This window comes from Schistocerca americana, chromosome 5, assembly GCF_021461395.2.
Source record: "Schistocerca americana isolate TAMUIC-IGC-003095 chromosome 5, iqSchAmer2.1, whole genome shotgun sequence".
In the NCBI taxonomy this organism is placed as follows: Eukaryota; Metazoa; Arthropoda; class Insecta; order Orthoptera; family Acrididae; genus Schistocerca; species Schistocerca americana.
The window spans coordinates 386443983-386466035 of NC_060123.1; the positions used below are offsets into that span (position 1 = coordinate 386443983).

General features: G+C 40.7%; 1 protein-coding gene across 2 annotated transcripts in view; it reads right to left on the minus strand.

The window, feature by feature from the left end:
- The window catches only part of LOC124615357 (trafficking protein particle complex subunit 13), a 218862-nt gene that overhangs the window by 100990 nt on the left and 95819 nt on the right, over positions 1-22053 (minus strand). For both annotated transcript variants that reach the window (XM_047143171.1, XM_047143172.1), the window contains exons 4-5: positions 12378-12511; positions 5749-5866 (exon numbers count right to left, since the gene is read on the minus strand). In XM_047143171.1, coding sequence (XP_046999127.1) covers positions 5749-5866; positions 12378-12511 — 252 coding nt within the window. The remainder of the gene's footprint in view (positions 1-5748; positions 5867-12377; positions 12512-22053) is intronic.

A 22053-nucleotide genomic window follows, 5' to 3' on the forward strand; every position in this document is an offset into this window, starting at 1 on the left:
AATGCAGCATGCAGGCACCAGCAAGATTCATGCAGTGAACATAAAAAGAAGATTATATGAATGTAAAATTTAGTTTCCAGTATGTCACACATGTTACTTTGTATAAATTAATAGCAAATTTTATTCTATAATAAATGTTAATAAAAATGATCAAAAATGTTAATAAAACACTCTAATTTATTATACACTGTGATACCGTAAGTTCACCATTGAGTAAGGCAAAATTTCACACATTGCTTACAATACTAATTTAATGAAGCACCTCTATTCAACTAGCCATGCACCACAGTATTATAAAATACCATAAATTTCAACAAAAACATATTAACTTTTTCATGTTATTCAGTCATTTTCTCTCTGCCTTTTCTGCTCCAAATAACATATATACTTAATGTGGCCTTCCCCAATGAAAATATACACACTATGTACGAGGGCAATCCTAAAAGTAAGGTCTCTTATTTTTTTTATAAGTTTGCTCTGCCCAAACTCTTTGCCTTTACAAATGTCTGCTTGTGTGTGTGGGCGCGCGCGCGAGTGTATACCTGTCCTTTTTTCCCCCTAAGGTAATTCTTTCCTCTCCCGGGATTGGAATGACTCCTTACCCTCTCCCTTAAAACCCACATTCTTTAGTCTTTCCCTCTCCTTCCCTCTTTCCTGATGAAGCAACCGTTGGTTGCGAAAGCTTGAATTTTGTGTGTATGTTTGTGTTTATTTGTGTGTCTATCAACATGCCAGCACTTTCGTTTGGTAAGTTACATCATCTTTGTTTTTAGATATAATGTAAATAATGAGTCACGTAGACCAAAATTTAATTGAAATTTCTTTGCTCCAGACATTCCTGAATTATGCTTCTCTGTCACTCCATTTTCACCCACAACCACCACCCCTATGGAACGTAGGTTGTTCTTACTCATGCAGTGCTTCTTTCCACACAGAAAATGATGTCTGTACCAAGTCTTTGTTGAAATTGATCCAGTCAGTTCTCTGAAGGAAGTGAGGTAATGCCAGTAATTAATTCGAAAGAAAATTCTTATAGAAGATGGCACCAAGCTTAGTGGTACAGTCCAAAAGGGTGATAAGGCAAAGAAGAAACACGGATGAATGAACAATAATATAACTGAATTCAATGACACAGGCAATTTGCCATCTAAAACTTGGATGCTTATGTTTAAAAAACTATGTAGCAGAAATGACCTACTTTTGAAGTAGTGCACTTTCACTAGTGTTTCTTCACAATGTTATAAATATCCCTCAAGGTTACCCTTCTCGATGGGATCTACAGAACACAGTGATGAATGAACGCTACTTGGATCCTGATCAATCAAGAACGGATGGTCCGATTTCTTTAACAAGACATCCCTCCAAAACATTATGGTTTTCAGGAATCTACTGAGGAAAGTAGTCGAGGCAGCAAGATTCAGTGACTAAGCATGCTAAAGATGTACTTAAAATAAGAAATAAAACATTTGAAAGCTCCCCTGGTGGCCTGCAGTCGAGTCAGCCTACGTTGATCCCTGACAGCAGCTGGGTGCAGCACCTTCACCCATCTACTTCAACCAATCACGTAAGGTGATTTTGTAACTCTCTCTAAGGCTGTGCCTCAATGTTCACACACCTCCATACACAGTGCTTCACAGCTTAAAGCTGACAGCTGTGCTCCTAGCTGTGAGGGATCCTCTTATGTTGACTCAATTAAAGAAAAATATTTTATTGAGTGCTGTTTCAGAATACTTAAGACAACCACAGAATATTTAACTAGCACAATTCACATCTTCATTTTCAAATGGCAATAATGTTGTATGTGGTCTGGAGCATCACTCAACACGTTAAAAGTACAGGCCAATGCCAAGTCATTACATGTGTGGTTCAACAAAATGTTCCAAGATATTCACATACCATTCTGAATTCAAACTGTTTTACCTTTTTTATGTTTTTTAGGGAATTTGCAATTCCAAAAACACAGGACTCCACACAAAACTATCAATAAGCCAGAGTGCAACAGTACCTCATGCAGTTTTCGTTGGTTTACAGATACTGAATGCTATATGTTCACTTTGTTGACTAAACTTCGTCTGCCTGGAAGAAATTCTTCAGGGTGCCCACCCATTAGAATATAGAGTATGACTAAACAGAAAGCCACAATTACTGTCTTGATTATTTTCAATATTTTTCAAAGTTCCAGCTTTTAAGACTGAAATTTGAAAAACTGGTTTGGCTTAAAAGTTTTCAGTTCCAACCTAAAATGTAAGAATATTTGTACACCAAGTATTGAGGGCAACAGCAAACTTTGTGCATGTATACTGATTAACATGATTATGTTTCATGTTAATAATCAATGCTTTCTTTTTCGATTTCTGGAGGCAAAACAGTATTTCCCCATTATTGTTTCATAGTAACAGGGCATAGAGGAAACATAACACAGCATTAAGAGACACATCACTGTGGCCGAATTTTAACTGAAGTGGTACCATGCCCTGTATTGTTTTTTCTGGTGCAAACACAGCATGGAATTACTGCACCTGTGACACGTGAAAATCAAAAATTTCTTGTTTGGCTGGGACCATCACATATAAATAAACTGATTTTACATTGAAATAACTTAAAATAGAGCTAATATGGCTAAGAATTTCTTAACCAGAGAAGCTATAAAAGGATTTTTTATCATTTCAATGAACAGATTTTTTTGTAGCAGTAGGGTCCACAGCCACAACAAACAGTCTAAATGTTATCATACAAACTGTAATTATAACATAGGCCATTAAAATAAAAATGTTGAGAAAGATGGCACACAAAAAATTTTACTTACTGCGAGTACACAATATACTGGGAAGAATATACGATTACATTTGTAGGAGATTTTGGGGTAAATATGACGCAACATTTACTACATAGAGTTGTCACTGCTGGCAGAACACTGCCTATAGTCTGTCTGGAAAAAAAGTAAAACACAGTTTGGATGATGGGTAAAAGTGCAACAATCCATGCAACTTTAACTCTGTGCCAGAGTTAATCAATTATAGTGTCTGGTAAGCAGTGGCCTGCATATCTCTCAGCAACCAGTGACCAGACATTCTGGACTGAGAGATCTGGAATAGGTGTTGCACAGGACAACAGCTGAGCAACCCCCGTTTCAAGGTAGGTCAGGGCAACACGCGCAATATAAGGTCTGGCATTATCTTGTTAAAAGATACCATCACTGAGACCTCAAAGATAAGGCACACACTCTGGCCTTATTTCAAAAATGTAATAGCTAATGCTGTCTGAATCGTAAGTGATCATGTTGTGTACTCAGTGGCATCCAATTACATCACATCATGTGTTGGACCCATATGATGATGACTAATGCATTGTGGCAACAATCGTTCTACTCTGAACATCAGCAAAGTGATACCTGCAGTTTGGTGACCTGCAATTTGATGCTGTATGCAGAACTCTGATTACTCTGAAAAATGACTTGTTGCTACTCCTGCGTCCAGTGTTGTTGTTAGGTGCACCATCTTTGGCATGCTTCCCTCAGTTGCCATGTGGAAGGAAGGCACAACATAGATTGCTGTGCAAACAGTCTTTAATGCTCCAGCAGTTGTAGCACTGACGATGCCGATACTTGTCTTGCTGCAAACAAACTCTTATCACGATTCAAGGTGTGTGACAAGACCGCACAGTGCTGTACTTCTGAATGAAAAATCTTACCCTTTTATTAACAACAGAGGAAAAGATAGATTGCAACTTACTGTAAAGATGACACGTTAAGTTGCAGACAGGCACAATTAAAGGACACTTACACATAAGCTTTTGGCCGCAGCTTTGGTTGGAAAAAGAGAAACAGGTACACAGACAATTCTTTCACACAAGCAAGCACACCTCATGCATACGTGACTGCCAACTCCGGCATCTCACAACTATCATGTGGGATGGAAGCAGCAATCTGGAGGGGACGGGACAGGGGGAGGGATAGCAGTTTATGGGTCGGGGGAGAGGGAAGTACCGTCTGGTGGAATCTGCAGGGACTAGAATGCCAAAAGGTGCAGTATCAGGCATCTGTGGGCAGCGAGGTGGGGAAAACACAGCAAACGAGGAAAGGAGTGCAGAAAGATGGGTGGGTGCATTGGCAGAGGATGGGAGACAAGAAAGGGGAGGTGATGGTAAAACAGATGTGAGTGGAAACTGTTAGGTGGAGGGTGTTGGGAGAGAATGCTACCGTAGGTTGAGGCTGGGATAATTACAGGAGTGGAGAATTTGTTGTGAGGATAACTCCCATCTGTGCAGTTCAGAAAAGCTGGTGGTGGAGAGGAGAATCCAAAGGAATCCTGCAATTAGCCCAGCCTCAACCTATGGTAACATACCGTCCCCACACCCTCCAACTAACAGTTTCCACCCCTCTGTCCTGTCATCTCCTTCCATTCTTGTCTTCTATCCTCCTTGTTTGCCACCCTCTGCCGACGCACCTGCCCGTCTTTCCCCACTCCTCTCCTTTTTTGCAATGTTTTTCCCATGTCCCTGCTCCACAACCTCCTGATGCTGCACCTGTTGGCATTCTAGTCCCTCCACACTCCACAAGACAGCACTTCTCTCTTCCCCCACCAATACACTGCTATCCCTTCCCCCTCCCCACCCCATCCAGACTGCTGCTTCCATCCTACATGATAAATGCATTCTGGCCTGAGCTGCCGGAGTTGGCAGTCATATGTGCGTGAGGTGTGCTTGCTTGTGTCAATAAATGGTGTGTGTTTTCTTTTCCCGATGAAGGCTGTGGCTGAAATCTTATGTGTAAAGTCTTTAAACTGTGTCTGTCTGCAACTTAGTGTGTCATCTTTATGGTAAGTAGCAATCTATCATTTGCTACATTGTTGATATTCCTACTTGGAGTTTACATTGTTTGATATTACCCTCTTCTTACTCACTTCTTGCAATGATGTGGGTCTGCTGAGCTCCTGTATGGCATAGAGTATCCCCTCCCATACCCACTGTTTCCATACTTGCATGACAGTCATGGGATCTCAACCAAGGGGAACATCAATATTGCACAATGATGAAGTGCAGTCTCAATAGGACATGATACTGCCATTGTCAAATTCGCACAAATTCTGGCGAACATTTCTGGTTCTTACATGAGGCATAACACTGTCTTTTCACAAATAGCTTAAAGTCAAATGAAGTTTCTGAATGAGAAATATGCTGTGAGATCTTACATTATATACAAAATGCAGATGGCATTACTCCTACCTACTTCTTACAGTTGCACTGAAATGCTAAGCATTTGCATATGAAAGCAAATGTAGTACACTTCAAGGCAAGTTAACATTTGTTGCATGTCATTTCATGGTGTTTTAATTTTAATAGTCAGCAGAGAAGACAAAATACCTTTTTACACACCCTGTGCATCAACAATTGGACCAACTCTATAAGAAATTTGCAAACCCAGAAATAAATGATGAACAGTCTTTAAAGGTGCTGAATGATTAAAATGTTTTTAAGTATCATTCAACTATTCCATCATTGCTATCATATGACTGGTTATCATTAATTCTATAACATGTCACTTATAACAAAAGAAAGTCTTAAATTAGCCATTTAAAATTCCATTAATACCAAAATTTCTTTTAAAACTGAGCCTGTATAGATGTTTATAAGATGCACTTCATGAAGTTAAAAGCACTGACAGTCAGCATTGTCTTCATATTGAAGTGGGGATTTTTAAATGTTTAGTTGTAATGAACTAGTTGAAAATAAGAAAATTATGTTAAATACCTCTGCATTATAAAACTTTGTTTTTACATCCAAAGGTTTGAATACTTCAAATTTAAAAAACTTGCGAAATGATAAATGATTCTTCATGGGTGAATTGTAGCTCACTTCACAAAGTAGTCTGCAAAGAAATGGTACAAGTTTATGAGTGGGAACATAAAGAAGACAAATGGTTCATACTTTTCGAATAATGATCAGTTAAAATACTTTATATGAATCAATATTTTAGCACAGCAATCAACTGACATTAATTATTACTGAGAATCAATGGCAAACCTTGAAAGGAGATATGAAACTCTCATTTTAGCAAATAATTGTGAAGCAGGTAAGAGAGAACGGAACATAGCTGTCAAAATTAGTGAGTGTCTCAGCACTGTCAGGCATGTGAAAAATCAGATAAAGTTATGAAATTAAATTTTCCTTCATATTCTGAGCTAAATGGATAGGTTTTCTTATGTAGACTTTGGACTCCCTTAGCTGGGTCACAATTTCACAGCAAAAAATCACATATGCAACATGTAATTTCCATATATACACTCCTGGAAATTGAAATAAGAACACCGTGAATTCATTGTCCCAGGAAGGGGAAACTTTATTGACACATTCCTGGGGTCAGATACATCACATGATCACACTGACAGAACCACAGGCACATAGACACAGGCAACAGAGCATGCACAATGTCGGCACTAGTACAGTGTATATCCACCTTTCGCAGCAATGCAGGCTGCTATTCTCCCATGGAGACGATCGTAGAGATGCTGGATGTAGTCCTGTGGAACGGCTTGCCATGCCATTTCCACCTGGCGCCTCAGTTGGACCAGCGTTCGTGCTGGACGTGCAGACCGCGTGAGACGACGCTTCATCCAGTCCCAAACATGCTCAATGGGGGACAGATCCGGAGATCTTGCTGGCCAGGGTAGTTGACTTACACCTTCTAGAGCACGTTGGGTGGCACGGGATACATGCGGACGTGCATTGTCCTGTTGGAACAGCAAGTTCCCTTGCCGGTCTAGGAATGGTAGAACGATGGGTTCGATGACAGTTTGAATGTACCGTGCACTATTCAGTGTCCCCTCGACAATCACCAGTGGTGTACGGCCAGTGTAGGAGATCGCTCCCCACACCATGATGCCGGGTGTTGGCCCTGTGTGCCTCGGTCGTATGCAGTCCTGATTGTGGCGCTCACCTGCACGGCGCCAAACACGCATACGACCATCATTGGCACCAAGGCAGAAGCGACTCTCACCGCTGAAGACGACACGTCTCCATTCGTCCCTCCATTCACGCCTGTCGTGACACCACTGGAGGCGGGCTGCACGATGTTGGGGCATGAGCGGAAGACGGCCTAACGGTGTGCGGGACCGTAGCCCAGCTTCATGGAGACGGTTGCGAATGGTCCTCGCCGATACCCCAGGAGCAACAGTGCCCCCAATTTGCTGGGAAGTGGCGGTGCGGTCCCCTACGGCACTGCGTAGGATCCTACGGTCTTGGCGTGCATCCGTGCGTCGCTGCGGTCCGGTCCCAGGTCGACGGGCACGTGCACCTTCCGCCGACCACTGGCGACAACATCGATGTACTGTGGAGACCTCACGCCCCACGTGTTGAGCAATTCGGCGGTACGTCCACCCGGCCTCCCGCATGCCCACTATATGCCCTCGCTCAAAGACCGTTAACTGCACATACGGTTCACGTCCACGCTGTTGCGGCATGCTACCAGTGTTAAAGACTGCGATGGAGCTCCGTATGCCACGGCAAACTGGCTGACACTGACGGCGGCGGTGCACAAATGCTGCGCAGCTAGCGCCATTCGACGGCCAACACCGCGGTTCCTGGTGTGTCCGCTGTGCCGTGCGTGTGATCATTGCTTGTACAGCCCTCTCGCAGTGTCCGGAGCAAGTATGGTGGGTCTGACACACCGGTGTCAATGTGTTCTTTTTTCCATTTCCAGGAGTGTATTTGAGAAATTGATGTTTGAGATCATGACAGGTCGCATCTGGATCTGGTCACATCATTTAGTTATTGAAAAACTGTCTCTCTATGAAGTTCACCAGGAAGTTAGGGTATAACAATATATAATCAAATTCTACTTCACTGACACATGTCATACAATCTAATCTCTCATCGCAAGTTTAAACAATGTGTAACTATTTCATGTGGAAAGGCATAATGTTTGGACAGTACAAGCTGTAGAACAACAACTGCAAAATTTTCGTGTGATGCCTGTTTATGATTTTGGTGTGCTGGAGGAGGAATCAGTGACTTGAATAAACTGATTTGGAGATTCTTCTCAGACTGTCATCAAAATTGTTCATCAACTCAATGAATTCAGATGTAAAAAGACAGAAACACACACATATTTCACTAACAAAGACAGCAGATGATTGGGCCAAGCATGACCCATTGTCAATAGAAGTATGTATCAATATCAAGAATGATTGAAACTGATGGCCACTACATTCACTAGCATATTCAGTGCAATCTAAGACCATGTTGAATAGTTGTTGCTAAGCTCTAACATTACATTCTTCATGCCAAGATGACTGGTGGGAGGAGGGGGGGAATGAGATTTTGTCAATTGAAGCATGTCCTTGAATAAAGCTGTATGGCACATTTTGTAGAAATGCATGGAACAGTGTTGTATATGGCAGTCTGCATCACCTGTTGTAACAGTTGACCCATTTATCATCCAAGGGTGGCACTTAACAACAAGGAGACACTCTTAGTTTTTGCACCTCTGCACAAATAATGCTGTGTATTACTAGAATGGTGAGTGAATCAAGGTGATGCAAAATGTGCCATACGGCATTATTCATGCACATGCTTCAATTATTAATAGAAAGTTGAATGCTTGGATTTCTGTCATCAGCAGCATTACAGCATTAAAAATAATACATTAAAATCACTATTTACCTTTCAAGCTGATGACTGTGGTTTTACCAGTTTGTCCAAAAGACATACTACCAGCTGTGTTTCTGGACCTTATAAATAACACCCATAAAAAAAAAGCTAAGTAAGTAAAGAAAGCATACCATAGATGAAGGGCAGCAGGCATATTTCATATCCATAGATTTCAGGAAAGTATTTGACACAATTCCCCATTCCAAACTGTTAATGAAGCTACGAGCATACAGAATATGTTTTCAGAATATGTTTATAGAATATGTCAGTGGCTAGAAGACTTCCTAAGTAATATAAACTAATATGTTGTCCTGGATGGCTAGCAATCATCAAAGACATGGGTATTGTCAAGAGTGTCCCAGGGAAGTGTGATTGGACTTTTCTTGTTCTTTATGTACATAATTGATTTAAGGGATACGGTGAGCAGCAATCAGCAATTATTTGCTGATGACATGGTAGTGTACGGGAAAGTGTCATTACCATGTGGCTGCAAGAGCATCCAGAAGGGCTCTGAATTTCTATTTGGTGTGATGAATCACAGGTAGCTGTAAATAGAGAAAAATATAAATTAATGCAGATCAGTAGGAAAAACAATCCTGTAATGTTCGAATGTCGTTTGGTGTGGTGCTGCTTGACACAATCACCTCAATTAAATATCTAGGCATAATGTTGCAAAGCAATATGAAATGGAACAAGCACGTAAGGGTAGTAACAAGGAAGACAAATGCTCAGCTTCAGTTTATTGGGAGGATTCTCGGAAAGTGTAACTCATTTATAAAGGATACCTTGTAGAACACAAGCGTGACCTCTTCTGTAGTAGTGCTTGAGTGTTTGGGATCCCAACAGGTCAGATTAAAGGAAGACATTGAAGCAGTTCAGAGGCTTGGTGCTGGGTGTGTTACCAGTAAGTTAGTCAACACACAAGTATTACAGAAATGCTCTCTTAACTCAAATGGGAATCCCTGGAGGGAGTACGATATTATTTTTGAGAAACATTTCAGAGAAAATTTAGAGAACCAGTATTTGTGGCTGACTGCACAATCACTCTACTGCTGCCAATGTAATTTTTATATAATGACCATGAGAACAAGATAAGAGAACTTAGGGCTCATACAGAAGTGTATAGAAAGTCATTTTTCCCCTCACTCCATTTGAGAGTGGAACTGGAAAGGGAATAACTAATAGTGATAAAAGGTATTCTTTGCCATGCACTGTGTGACAGCTTGTTGAGTATGTATGTACATATACTACAGATGGGTCTCTTTCATCCTGGGGTGTGAGTGACCTGTATTTCCTTTTTAACCTATTTTGAACCTATTGCCTCCTCAGAGAAGTAACTAATAGTTCTGCAAGCTAGGATAATGTCATCACTTTCATGTGTGTCCACCAGCATTACTAAACACTTTGCCATCTGAAGTACTGACCATCAATTCTGTCTCAAATTTATTTTCTTGGCAGCACTTTCCTTTGATAGAATTAAATTCAATCTCTTTCCCTGATTCATGTTTATTAACTTTGATACGTTAATTTGCAATCTACTACTATTTGCCATTTGTCTATTTTATTGTTTTGATGATTTCTTAAATTATTTTTGCAACTATTATTCAGCTACACCCTTCAGAAATTTAACAGAGAGAGAGGATTACTTATTGTGAAAAAGTATGAAATTAATTACGTACTTAAATTTTGCATTTTTCAGAAAAACCTGCTGAAAGTAATGTAGCTGTAAAGCTCAAAAAAAGATATTCTACATCACCCCCCAACACAAACATTACTAGCTGCAAGCTGTCATTTTAATGGTGTACCATGTTTCACAAGAAATACTATAAATTCACCATCTCTACATAAAAATTAAAGAGAACTTTGGAGAAAAGAGAGCCACTTGTATGAATATCAAGAGCTCAGATGGAAACCCAGTTCTAAGCAAAGAGGGGAAAGCAGAAAGGTGGAAGGTGGAAGGAGTATATAGAGGGTCTATACAAGGGCAATGTACTTGAGGACAATATTATGGAAATGAAAGAGGATGTAGATGAAGATGAAATGGGAGATATGATACTGCGTGAAGAGTTTGACAGAGCACTGAAAGACCCGAGTCGAAAAAAGGCCCCGGGAGTAGACAACATTCCATTAGAACTACTGACGGCCTTGGGTGAGCCAGTCCTGACAAAACTCTACCATCTGGTGAGCACGATGTACGAGACAGGCGAAATACCGTCAGACTTCAAGAAGAATATAATAATTCCAATCCCAAAGAAAGCAGGTGTTGACAGATGTGAAAATTACCGAACTATCAGTTTAATAAGTCACAGCTGCAAAATACTAATGCGAATTCTTTACAGACGAATGGAAAAACTGGTAGAAGCCGACCTCAGGGAAGATCAGTTTGGATTCCGTAGAAATACTGGAACACGTGAGGCAATACTGACCTTGCAACTTATCTTAGAAGAATGATTAAGGAAAGGCAAACCTACATTTCTAGCATTTGTAGACTTAGAGAAAGCTTTTGAAAATGTTGACTGGAATACTCTCTTTCAAATTCTAAAGGTGGCAGGGGTAAAATACAGGGAGCGAAAGGCTATTTACAATTTGTACAGAAACCAGATGGCAGTTATAAGAGTCGAGGGGCATGAAAGGGAAGCAGTGGTTGGGAAGCGAGTGAGACAGGGTATTAGCCTGTCCCCGATGTTATTCAATCTGTATATTGAGCAAGCAGTAAAGGAAACAAAAGAAAAATTTGGAGTAGGTATTAAAATTCGTGGAGAAGAAATAAAAACTTTGAGGTTCGCCGATGACATTGTAATTCTGTCAGTGACAGCAAAGGACTTGGAAGAGCAGTTGAACGGAATGGACAGTGTCTTGAAAGGAGGATATAAGACGAACATCAACAAAAGCAAAACCAGGACAATGGAATGTAGTCGAATTAAGTCAGGTGATGCTGAGGGAATTAGACGAGGGAATGACACACTTAAAGTAGTAAAGGAGTTTTGCTATTTGGGGAGCAAAATAACTGATGATGGTTGAAGTAGAGAAGATATACAATGAAGACTGGCAATGGTAAGGAAAGCGTTTCTGAAGAAGAGAAATTTGTCAACATCGAGTATAGATTTAAGTATCAGGAAGTAGTTTCTGAAAGTATTTGTATGGAGTGTAGCCATGTATGGAAGTGAAACATGGACAATAAATAGTTTGGACAAGAAGAGAATAGAAGCTTTCGAAATGTGGTGCTACAGAAGAACGTTGAAGATTAGGTGGGTAGATCATGTAACTAATGAGGAGGTATTGACTAGGATTGGGGAGAAGAGAAGTTTGTGGCACAACTTGACTAGAAGAAGGGATCGATTGGTAGGACATGTCCTGAGGCATCAAGGGATCACAAATTTGGCATTGGAGTGCTGTGTGGAGGGTAAAAATCGTAGAGGGAGACCAAGAGATGAATACACTAAGCAGATTCAGAAGGATGTAGGTTGTAGTAGGTACTGGGAGATGAAGGAGCTTGCACAGGATAGATTGGCATGAAGAGCTGCATCAAACCAGTCCCAGGACTGAAGACGACAACCACAACAACAACAACATAAAAATTATCCAACATGTAATTGAATCTTATAAAATCAAATTAAATAGCAATCTCACTTAGTAGACATAAATTTACTGTGTTGTTAAATGGTTTCAAATGGTATAATATCAGTGAAATTCATTTCAATAAAATACAGATTATCTGGAACAATACTTACATGTGTGTACCAACCTCCTTTACTTCATGATGAATCACATCATCAACAGTCTCTTGTGGATGAAGCTCTTTAGCGACAGCTTCTGAGTGGCCACCCGATAGAGGTATACGTTGGGAATTTGTCTGCAGATCCACCTATTGAAAAACATACAAGGACTATTAGTTATGGAAACTGTAACATAAAATTTCTCATGTACAAATTCAATAACAAATCAGAGAAGAAACACACACACACACACACACACACACACACACACACACACACAAGTGTGTGTGTCCACTTCTCCAGCTGCTGGGGCACGTTGGTCTTCATCTGAAAGCTCAATACTTTAGCAGTCTTTTTCACTGTGCCTGTCCGTGATTCAACACCACCTCTATGTGGTGAGTAGCAATCTGTCCTTTCCATATTGTTGTTATTCCATCCTGGACTATACATTGTTTCATATTTAATTAGCAAGAAGTCAAGTTTTAAACAAATTACCAGTTCATTTATGAATTTACCCACCGAGCAAAAGCACTTCTGCATTAGTGCTTCAAATACCTTTCTTTTTAGTGGACCTAACTTCAACAGTATTATTTTGTTCAATTTATATATAGCAGACTGTGTGTGTGTGTGTGTGTGTGTGTGTGTGTGTGTGAGAGGGGGGGGGGGGGGGGGGGTGTTCTCCGCCTAAACACCTCGTCGGATATCAACTAATTTGGGCACACAAACAGCATACTTCATCAGTATCAGGACTGTGAGGTTTATAACCTAGCTCCAATATGGGTGAAGATACAGGAAAAACATGTTCTTTAGCTCCTACCACATAGGCATGACAGGTGTAATGTGTTGCATTAGTAAGGCCTGCCTTACAAATCAGCTTTCAGGGGGGGGGGGGGGGAGGTGAGGTGATTTTCAAGCACCAGTTGTGTAAGTTACCATGAATAGGTGATGGATAGAGAGGAGGATGAGGTGGACAGTGAAAGAAGGGAAGAGGGGATTGTCAGAGAGGGGGGGGGGGGGCAGAAAGAATGGACAGAGAGAATTGGAAGGGGACACGTTCAGCCAGAGAGGGAGGAGGCACGTTGTACCAGTAGTATCAACATACCTTGCAGGGCTAAAAGTCAAAGTGCAGATGGACACAGCTGAGAAGGAGAAGGAGGCTAGTGTGACACGGGGTGATGTGGTGGACAGGGGAAGGGGGGAGAATGAGATGGGCAGAGAGAGGGGAGAATGACACGGACGGAGAGAGAGGGATGAGGGGGTGAGGGGAAGGGGGAGTTGCAGGGGGTGAGGGGAAGGGGGAGTTGCAGGAGGCAGGTGGAAGGTGTAAAGAGGTAGTGGGCAATTGGAAAAGTAAGAGGGCAAAGACAGGTAGAGAGAAGGAGTAAGATATGGACAGGGTGGGAGGGTGGGGGGGCAGATAGATGGAGGTGAGAGGATGAGGTGGGCAGAGAGATGGGGTGGGGGAGGGGGGGTGAGGGTGGGAGGAGAGAAGAAGTGGACACAGAGAGGGCAGAGGAGGCAATGTGTGTAATGTGTGTGTCCAACAGGTACATGAGCAAAGCTGTGGGGAAAATACTAGTTCCTTAGTTACATGTTAGACAATGGTCTTGCTGCAGTGGATACACCGATTCCCATCTGATCACTGAAGTTAAGCACTGTTGGGCGTGGCAAACACTTGGATGGGTGACCATCCAGGCAGCCATGCACTGTTGCCATTTTTCAGGATGCACTCAGCCTCGTGATGCCCATTGAGGAGTTACTCGAGCAAATAGCAGCGGCTCCAGTCAATGAAAACCATCATAACAACTGGGAGAGTGCTGTGCTGACCACACGACCCTCCAATCTGCATGCTTAGCTGAGGACGACACGGGGGTCGGATGGTTCCGATCGGCCACTTGTGGCCTGAAGACAGAGTCCTTTTTTTTTTAATTACACGGTCCATGAGTCATTTTGCACCATAGATCATAATGATGTGGAATGAGTCATTTTGCATTCACACTGCAAATTAATTGCAAGGAGAAACTTTCTCAGTTTGTTTTCAAATTTTACTTTTGTCAGATATTTTATACCATTGAGTAAGTGATCAAAAATTTTAGTTTCAGCACTGTGCATCTCTTCTTGTGATAAAGACAACATTAATGTGGAGTAATGAACGTCATTTTTCCTTTTGGTATAGTAATTATGTTCATCATTGTTCCCTTTGAACTGTAATGCATTATTTACAATGAACTTCATGAGGGAATAAATATACTCTGAAGCAGTAATCGGAATCCCCAACTCATTAAACAGATGTCTACCAATAATTGTGGGTGTGCATCACATATTATTCTTACAGCACACTATTGTGCAATGAAGACTTTCTTTCTTAAAGATGAGCTACTCCAGAACATTATTCCATATGAAATTATTGAGTGAAAATATGCCAAATGTGTAAACTTTCTGATCTGTCTCTCCCCAAGATTTGTAATGATTCTTACCACAAATATGGCTAACTACGTTGTTTTAGGCACTCCAAAATGTGATTTTTCCAATTTAAATTCTCATCAATGTGGATCCCTAAGAATTTTGAAGTTTCCACCCTGTTCATTATTTTCTCACCATGTACACCTATCATTGGTTTACTACCTCTAAATGTGCAGAACTGAATGTGTTGTTTCTTTTTAAAAATGAGGGCGAGACCAGTCAATGATAGTTTTAAGAACTTTGTTAATCATTTCTTTTGTTTCTGTACATATGTTTGGATTGATTACAATACTAGCGCCATCTGCAAAAACAACTAATTCTGCTTGTTGTATACTAAGCTGGAAGATAATTTATGTATAGGGGGAAAGTATTGGAGCTAAGATTGAACCTTAGGAATGCCATATGTGATTTCTTTGCGGTCAGAATTATGTCCCTAGACTACATGTTTGAATTATTAAGTACAACTTTTTGCATTCTTTTGTTTATATATGACATTATTCATTGGTTGACTGTACCATCAATTTATGTAGGACAATACTGTGATTTACAGTGTCAGGTGCCATAGAGGGGTCACTGAAAATGCAAACTGGAGCTATTTTATTATTTAACACTTGTAAAATCTGGCGAGTGAATGTGTAAATGGCATCCTCAGTAGAGCAACTTTTCTGAAACCCAAACTGTGATTAGCTGATGATATTACTGTTGCTAAGCTGAGATACTATCTAGAACACATCACCTTTTCTAAGATTTTGGAAAAGGATATCTAGGGTGAAACAGGTTGGTAGTTATTGACATCTCCCTCATCACCTTTCTTAAGAGATGTTTATCATCATCATCATATTTCAGTTTCTCTGAAAAATGCCTTGAGTTAGTGATGGTTATTTAAGGTAAGTCTGGGCTTACTAATGGGAACAAATTTTTAGTACTCCACTGGAAAAAAAAACTTCAAAACCAGATGAGCTTTTATTTCTGAGAGAAAATATATTTTTTTTAATTTCAGAAGGAGAAGTTGCTGATATATTTGTATGACTGAATTCTGTGAAAAGTACATTTTCAACATATTGTTGTGATTTTGTTCTTGAACTGTTTGTCCCTATGCTTTCTACTATATTTAAGAAATGATTATTAAATGAGTTTGCTACCTGTGAGTCATTATTTATAGCCCTTCCATTCAGTTCAATAGTGACATTGTCATGTTCTGTGGCTGGTTGTCCTGCCTCTCATTTCACTACATTCCATATAGACAAGTCTGTGGGCAGAAGTGCTGATTTCTGATATTAAGTGCATGTTCCTTGATTTATTAATAACCTTTCTTGGTAAATTTGAGTAATAGTTGTAGTATGCATCTACTGCTCAATCCCTACTTGTTCTTGCCAAAAGATTCATTTCCCTTTCCCTTTCAGGAGATACTTTATCCCACAAGTGATCCACAGTTTTTTACATGGCTGTTTAGCATCCTTTCTGATTAGCTTATGCGGAAAGCTATTTTCATGGAATGATATGAACTTATCGTGGAACAGATTATTTATGTTAACATTTGGTTCATTACAAATTACGTCTCATGTCATCTCCTATAAACTGTTCTTAAAAACATTTGTCTTCAAGTCATTAATAATTCTGTTTCCACTGAGGAGCATCCATACTGTAAGGCACTGTTATTTATCCTAACCAACCGTGCATCATGATCAGAGACAGCATTTTTTTACTGGGTAAACAGTTATTTCTTGCTCTGAGTGTCATCAACAAAAACATTATCAATTAGGGTCCTACTGTCTTTATCCATAGATGTTAGAAAGTCATTTACTCAAATTAAATTGCAGGATCCAAACAAAATTTCCATATCATTTTTACTATCAGAATCCCTTAGAAAACCTACACTGAAGATACTGCATATCATCAATTGCTTGCAGCTGTCTGACAGATAGCACAGCAAGGATTCCAGATTCCTCATAAATAGTTCAAAATTTCACAGTCGAGGATCTGTAAATGGTTACAATTACAAGTGAACTATTTTTCAGCATTCATTCACTAACACACAATTCTATGTGCTAATCACTACAAAATCCCTGTCTCAATGTTTTTGAACTTGTATTCTGCCTTAAGTACTAACAACTCCTCCTTTTCCCAGTTATTTCTACATGAGTAAGCTGCAATAGTGTAATCTTGTATATGTAACTTATCCAATCATGTGGTTATGTGGGGCTTAGACAGGCATAGGATATTTATCTCTCCAGAACACACAAAACTCTCCAAACAGACAAGAAGCTCTTCTACCTTACTACTCTCTCTTCTAAGGTAACCTTACTTTTCTGTGCATTATTAAACATTTTGTATTATATGAGGTTCATTCAAATGAAACCTTGTCAATGTGTCTACGTTTGCCTTACATGTAAGGTGGCAACACGTAATTGGGCGTATGGTGGCGTCACCTATTGGTAGAGAGACTGACGTGGTCACCACCCACACCATAATGCATCAACCCTTGAACTTTTGAAAAATCTTTGCACAGTGGGTTCCCCACTAAATGACTGCCAAACAGCGCAATACTCGAATGGCACTGTCTTTGAGTCATCTGCAATGTCATCATGAGGAGGAATACAGCTTTCTGTTGCTTATTGTCACAGGTGACGAAACATGGCATCACCATTTTGAACCGGAAAGCAAGCATCAGAACAAGCAGTGGAACTTCACCACCTCCAAAGAAACCAAAGGCCCTGCAAACCAGTTCTGGTAAGGTCATGATGTCCTCTTTTGACCACAAGGGTCCACTGCTTGTCAAGTTCCTGGAACGGGGAACCACCATCAATGCCCAGCATTATCAAGCCACTTTACAGAACCTTAGATGAGCCATCAAGTCTAAACACCGAGGCATGTTGTCCAATGGCATTATCCTACTGAACTATAATCCACGCCCACACACAGCCAATGCGGTGAAGATGACATTGCAGCAGTTTTTGCGACTATTTTTGAGTATGTGGACTGTGTATAACTACATTTTTGAGTTAATAAAATCATTACCATTACTTTACACCAGTGCCAGGTTTCATTTGAATGCCCCTTATATAAAGCAGACACACTGTGTGTGTGTGTGTGTGTGTGTGTGTGTGTGTGTGTGTGTGTGTGTGTGTGTGTGTTTTCAACAAAATTTGTTACACAAACAAAAACTTCAGGAGTATCAGCACTGTGGGGTTTATAATATCCTAGATCCAATAGGAGAGGAAATGTGGGTAGAAATGAGGTTTTTTTCAGCCCTGCTACATAGGTTGCCCAACATGATAGTTGTGTTGTGTGGGGATAATATAGGCCTGCCTTACAGACCTGTCTGCAGGGCAGCACAGAGGTCAAAAGCAAGAATGGTTTTCAAGCCTCCAAATTGTAGTCTGCCCTGCTTGACAGGTGTGTTTTGCTGTAGTAGTACCTGCCTGCCTTATTGAACTACTTTGGATGGCGCGCCACACGTCATTGGTGGGGAGGAGGAGATGAACAGAGAGAGGGGGTGGAGGAGACCCATAGAGAGAGTTGGGAGGCGAAGAGTGACAGATAGAAGGAGGGGAGGAGATTTATAGAGAGAGATGGGAGGAGGACATTGACAAACAGAGGGAAGGAGAATATAACAGAGAGAAAGGGGACTAAAGAGGTAGATACAGTGAGGATCAAGGAGCAGATGTGTGCAATGTATGTGTTGAATGCCTACACGGGCAAAGCTGTGGGAGAAGGCGTGCATGTTTGTTTTTGTGTGTGTGTGTGTGTGTGTGTGTGGGGGGGGGGGGGGGGGGATGGGGATCTTCTCCCAAACCCTTGAATTGATTTCAACCAAATTTGGCACACACACAGCAATATTCACAACTATCAGCAATGTGGGAATTATAACCTCCTACTTGCAGTAGGAGTGGAGACACAGAAGGAACATTTTTTTTTCTTTATCAGCCTGCTTTGCAGGACAGCCTACACAGAAGGGGCAAAAAATGGCTTTCCAACTTCTGACATATAGCTTGCCTTGCTCAACAGGTGTGTTGTGGGAGTAGTATCAGCTTGATTTATTGAACTGTTTTGCAGGTGCTGCATGTGCAGATGGACATGTGTGGGGGAAGGTTGAGATGGCTAGAGAAGGGGATGAACAGAGAAAGGGAACAACATGGTTGGATATGGAGAGAAGAGGAGATGGATAGGGAGAAGTTGGGAGGAGGACCTGGATAGGGCAAGGGGGAGATGGATAGGGAGAAATGGACTGTAGGAGATAGATAGATATAGATAGATAGATATAGAGAGATATATGGGCAAGAGGAAATGAAAAGGGAAAGGGGAACAGGAGATGGACAGGGGAGGATGTATGAGGAAGGTATGGACAGGGAGACGGGAAGGAGATGAGCAGAAAGATGGTTTGGGGGAGGGGGGAGGAGAACAGAAAGAGAGAAGGAAGAGGAGATGTACAGAATGAGAGGGAGGAGGAATAGATGAACAGAAAGGGGAGACAGGTATGGATAGAGAGAAGGGGGGAGGAGTAATTGGGCAGAGAGAAGGAAGTGGATATGGACAGAGGAAGGGGGAGGAGGAGGGGTGTACTCAGAGAGATGAGGGAAGGAAGGGGTGTACAGTGAGAGAGGGAGGAGGAATTGGGTGAAATATATGTATCGAATGTGTACAGGAAACAGCTAGTTAATTATAAATCTCCCTCTCTACACAGGGTGTCCCATTTATCTTGACCACCCTAAATAACTGTTTGTCCAGATGCAAATTACAAAATGTTTCAGGCAAATGTTCTTTAGCCATCAGGAGGACATCAATCAGCATGATTGCCTTCATTGTAGCTTTGTTTTTTACAAAGATATGACCAGCAGTATGACTTTTTTAAATGGCACCCTGCATTTTTTTTATTCGGTAATTCATTTCCTCTCCTAAAGACCTATTCATAAAATGTATCACAGTGCACAATTCACTGAAACACAACATTATCAATTACATAACACAACATTGACATTGACGCTCCCAGCGCTTAGTGCAGCCACTCAGAGTAATGGAACACATCCACATGTTGATGTTGACTGAGGACAAATGTAAACATAAGTAGAACACACACCTGTCATTCTGTCAACCATGCAGATACAACCAGCAGCCATCTACAGAGCTAAGACAACACTGAGCTATTGTCATGGAGATATTTACAAAATAGTGTTATTTACTGGTTGAGGTAGGCCCGTGCAGCTGCACCACTGTAATTGTCAAGGATCAACTTAGTTTATTGCATTGTTCTTTAAAACGGACGTTAAATACCTATGCACAGCTTTCACTAACAAATCTCCAATATACAATGTCACCAGGTTGTATAGAAGTTTCTGGATAATCAAATTAGGTTCTTTGTTTGAATGATATGATCTTCTTCGCTGTGGCTTTGAAGCAAACTTGTTCCCATGTGGCCACAAACACTTTTGTAATGTCTGTTAGAGTTATCTGTTATGCTTTCTCCTGAATTTAGCATGCTGTTGAAATGTTCGTCTACTTGGTAGGGCCTGCCCTAATCTAAATTTTTTGAGTTGGACATTGCTACCACCTTTTTTTGTGTCAGTTTGGTTCTCAAAGGAATGACCAGCAACAGTACTTAGAGTCTGGAGAGAATTTGTGAGAGTAATGAATTTAATAGGATGTGATGAGAGTTTCTGGGAATATATGAAGCAGAGTATGTTGAAAAGTATGGTCTGAAAGCTGTGGGTGTCAAAGATTGGGGAGGGGTCAGCCTGAGAGAATTATTCTTGGTGATGGGCAGTAATACTACCAGATGGGGGTATAATGTAAGTACTTTAATTAGTTTCCACAGATGGCATAGGGAATATTCAGTTCCAGCTATTGCAGGACAAGGTTTCAGTTTCAGATATGGGGGACTGGAAATGCCTGTCACAGACTGAAAGGATTTAGCAAAGACAGCAGAAACAGTTAAGTAAGGTGTGCACTTCAGTGCAATAACTTTATAGGATTACAGTGTTGAGGGAATTGGGAACCAACGGAGACAACAATGGTGAATTCTTATATACTGGACAGGTCACTGTCAGATAGTGATTTTACAATAAATCTAATGGGAGGGCTATCAAGAGCCAGGCAGGCTTTCTCACGAAGTATACATGGAATTGCATTTTAGACAGGATGAAGGTAGTTCATCTGAAATGGCGAGGCAAAATGAAGGCAGGTTCAAGTCAGAGAAAAATGTTTTTAAATCATATTATACTGAAAAAATAATGGATATATTATTGCCGATATTTTTTTGTGGGCTGTCGTCCAAGGTATAATTCTCTGTGTCGGATGATGGCCTTATGTCCATAACATAAATATTAGTAATGATGCAAATACTGGTCTTGAAAGCTTGCATTCAGTGGAAAGTTTTTTTGAAAGAAAATATTAGACCCTACTATGATAATAAATCAAGAATATTTGCAGACTATTAACAAAGCAGCACTGAAATTGTAAATGTAGAAGGAAGGGTAAGTGACTACATATAATGACATGTAGCAGAGAAGCTTTATGTGTTATTCATCTGAGAAGCAGGGACTGGCACCTTGAGTATCAGGTATACTGTGCATCATATGATGTAAGGTAAAATACACTGAGGTGGCGAAAATCTTGGGATTGCCGTATGAACACATGCAGGTGGTGGTAGTATCATGTACACAAGATATTAAAGGGGAGTCTATTGGCAGATCTGCCATTTGTACTCAGATGATTCACGTGAAAAGGCTTCCAACTTGATCATGGCAGCTTGACAGGAATTAACAGACTTTGAACAAGGAAAGGTAGTTGTAGCTAGATGCATGAGACATTCTATTTCCAAATCTGTTTGGAATTCAATATTCCGTGATCCACAGTATCAAGAGTGTGCCAAGAATACCAGATTTCAGGCATTACCTCTCACCACAGACAATAGAGTGGCTGACAGCCTTCACTTAACAACCAACAGCAGCGGCATTTTTGTAAAGTTGTCAGAGCTAACAGACAAGTTAGAGTGCGTGAATTAACCACAAAAATCAGTGAGGGATATACAACAAAGGAATCTGTTAGGACAGTGTGGCAAAATTTGGCATTTATGGGCTGTGACCGCAGATAATCGATGCGAGGGCCTTTGCTAAAAGCATGTGATCACCTGCAGCATCTCTCCTGGACTCTTGACAATATCAGTTGGACCCTAAAGGACTAGAAAACCATTGCCTAGTCAGATGAGTCCCAATTTCAGTTTGTAAGAGCT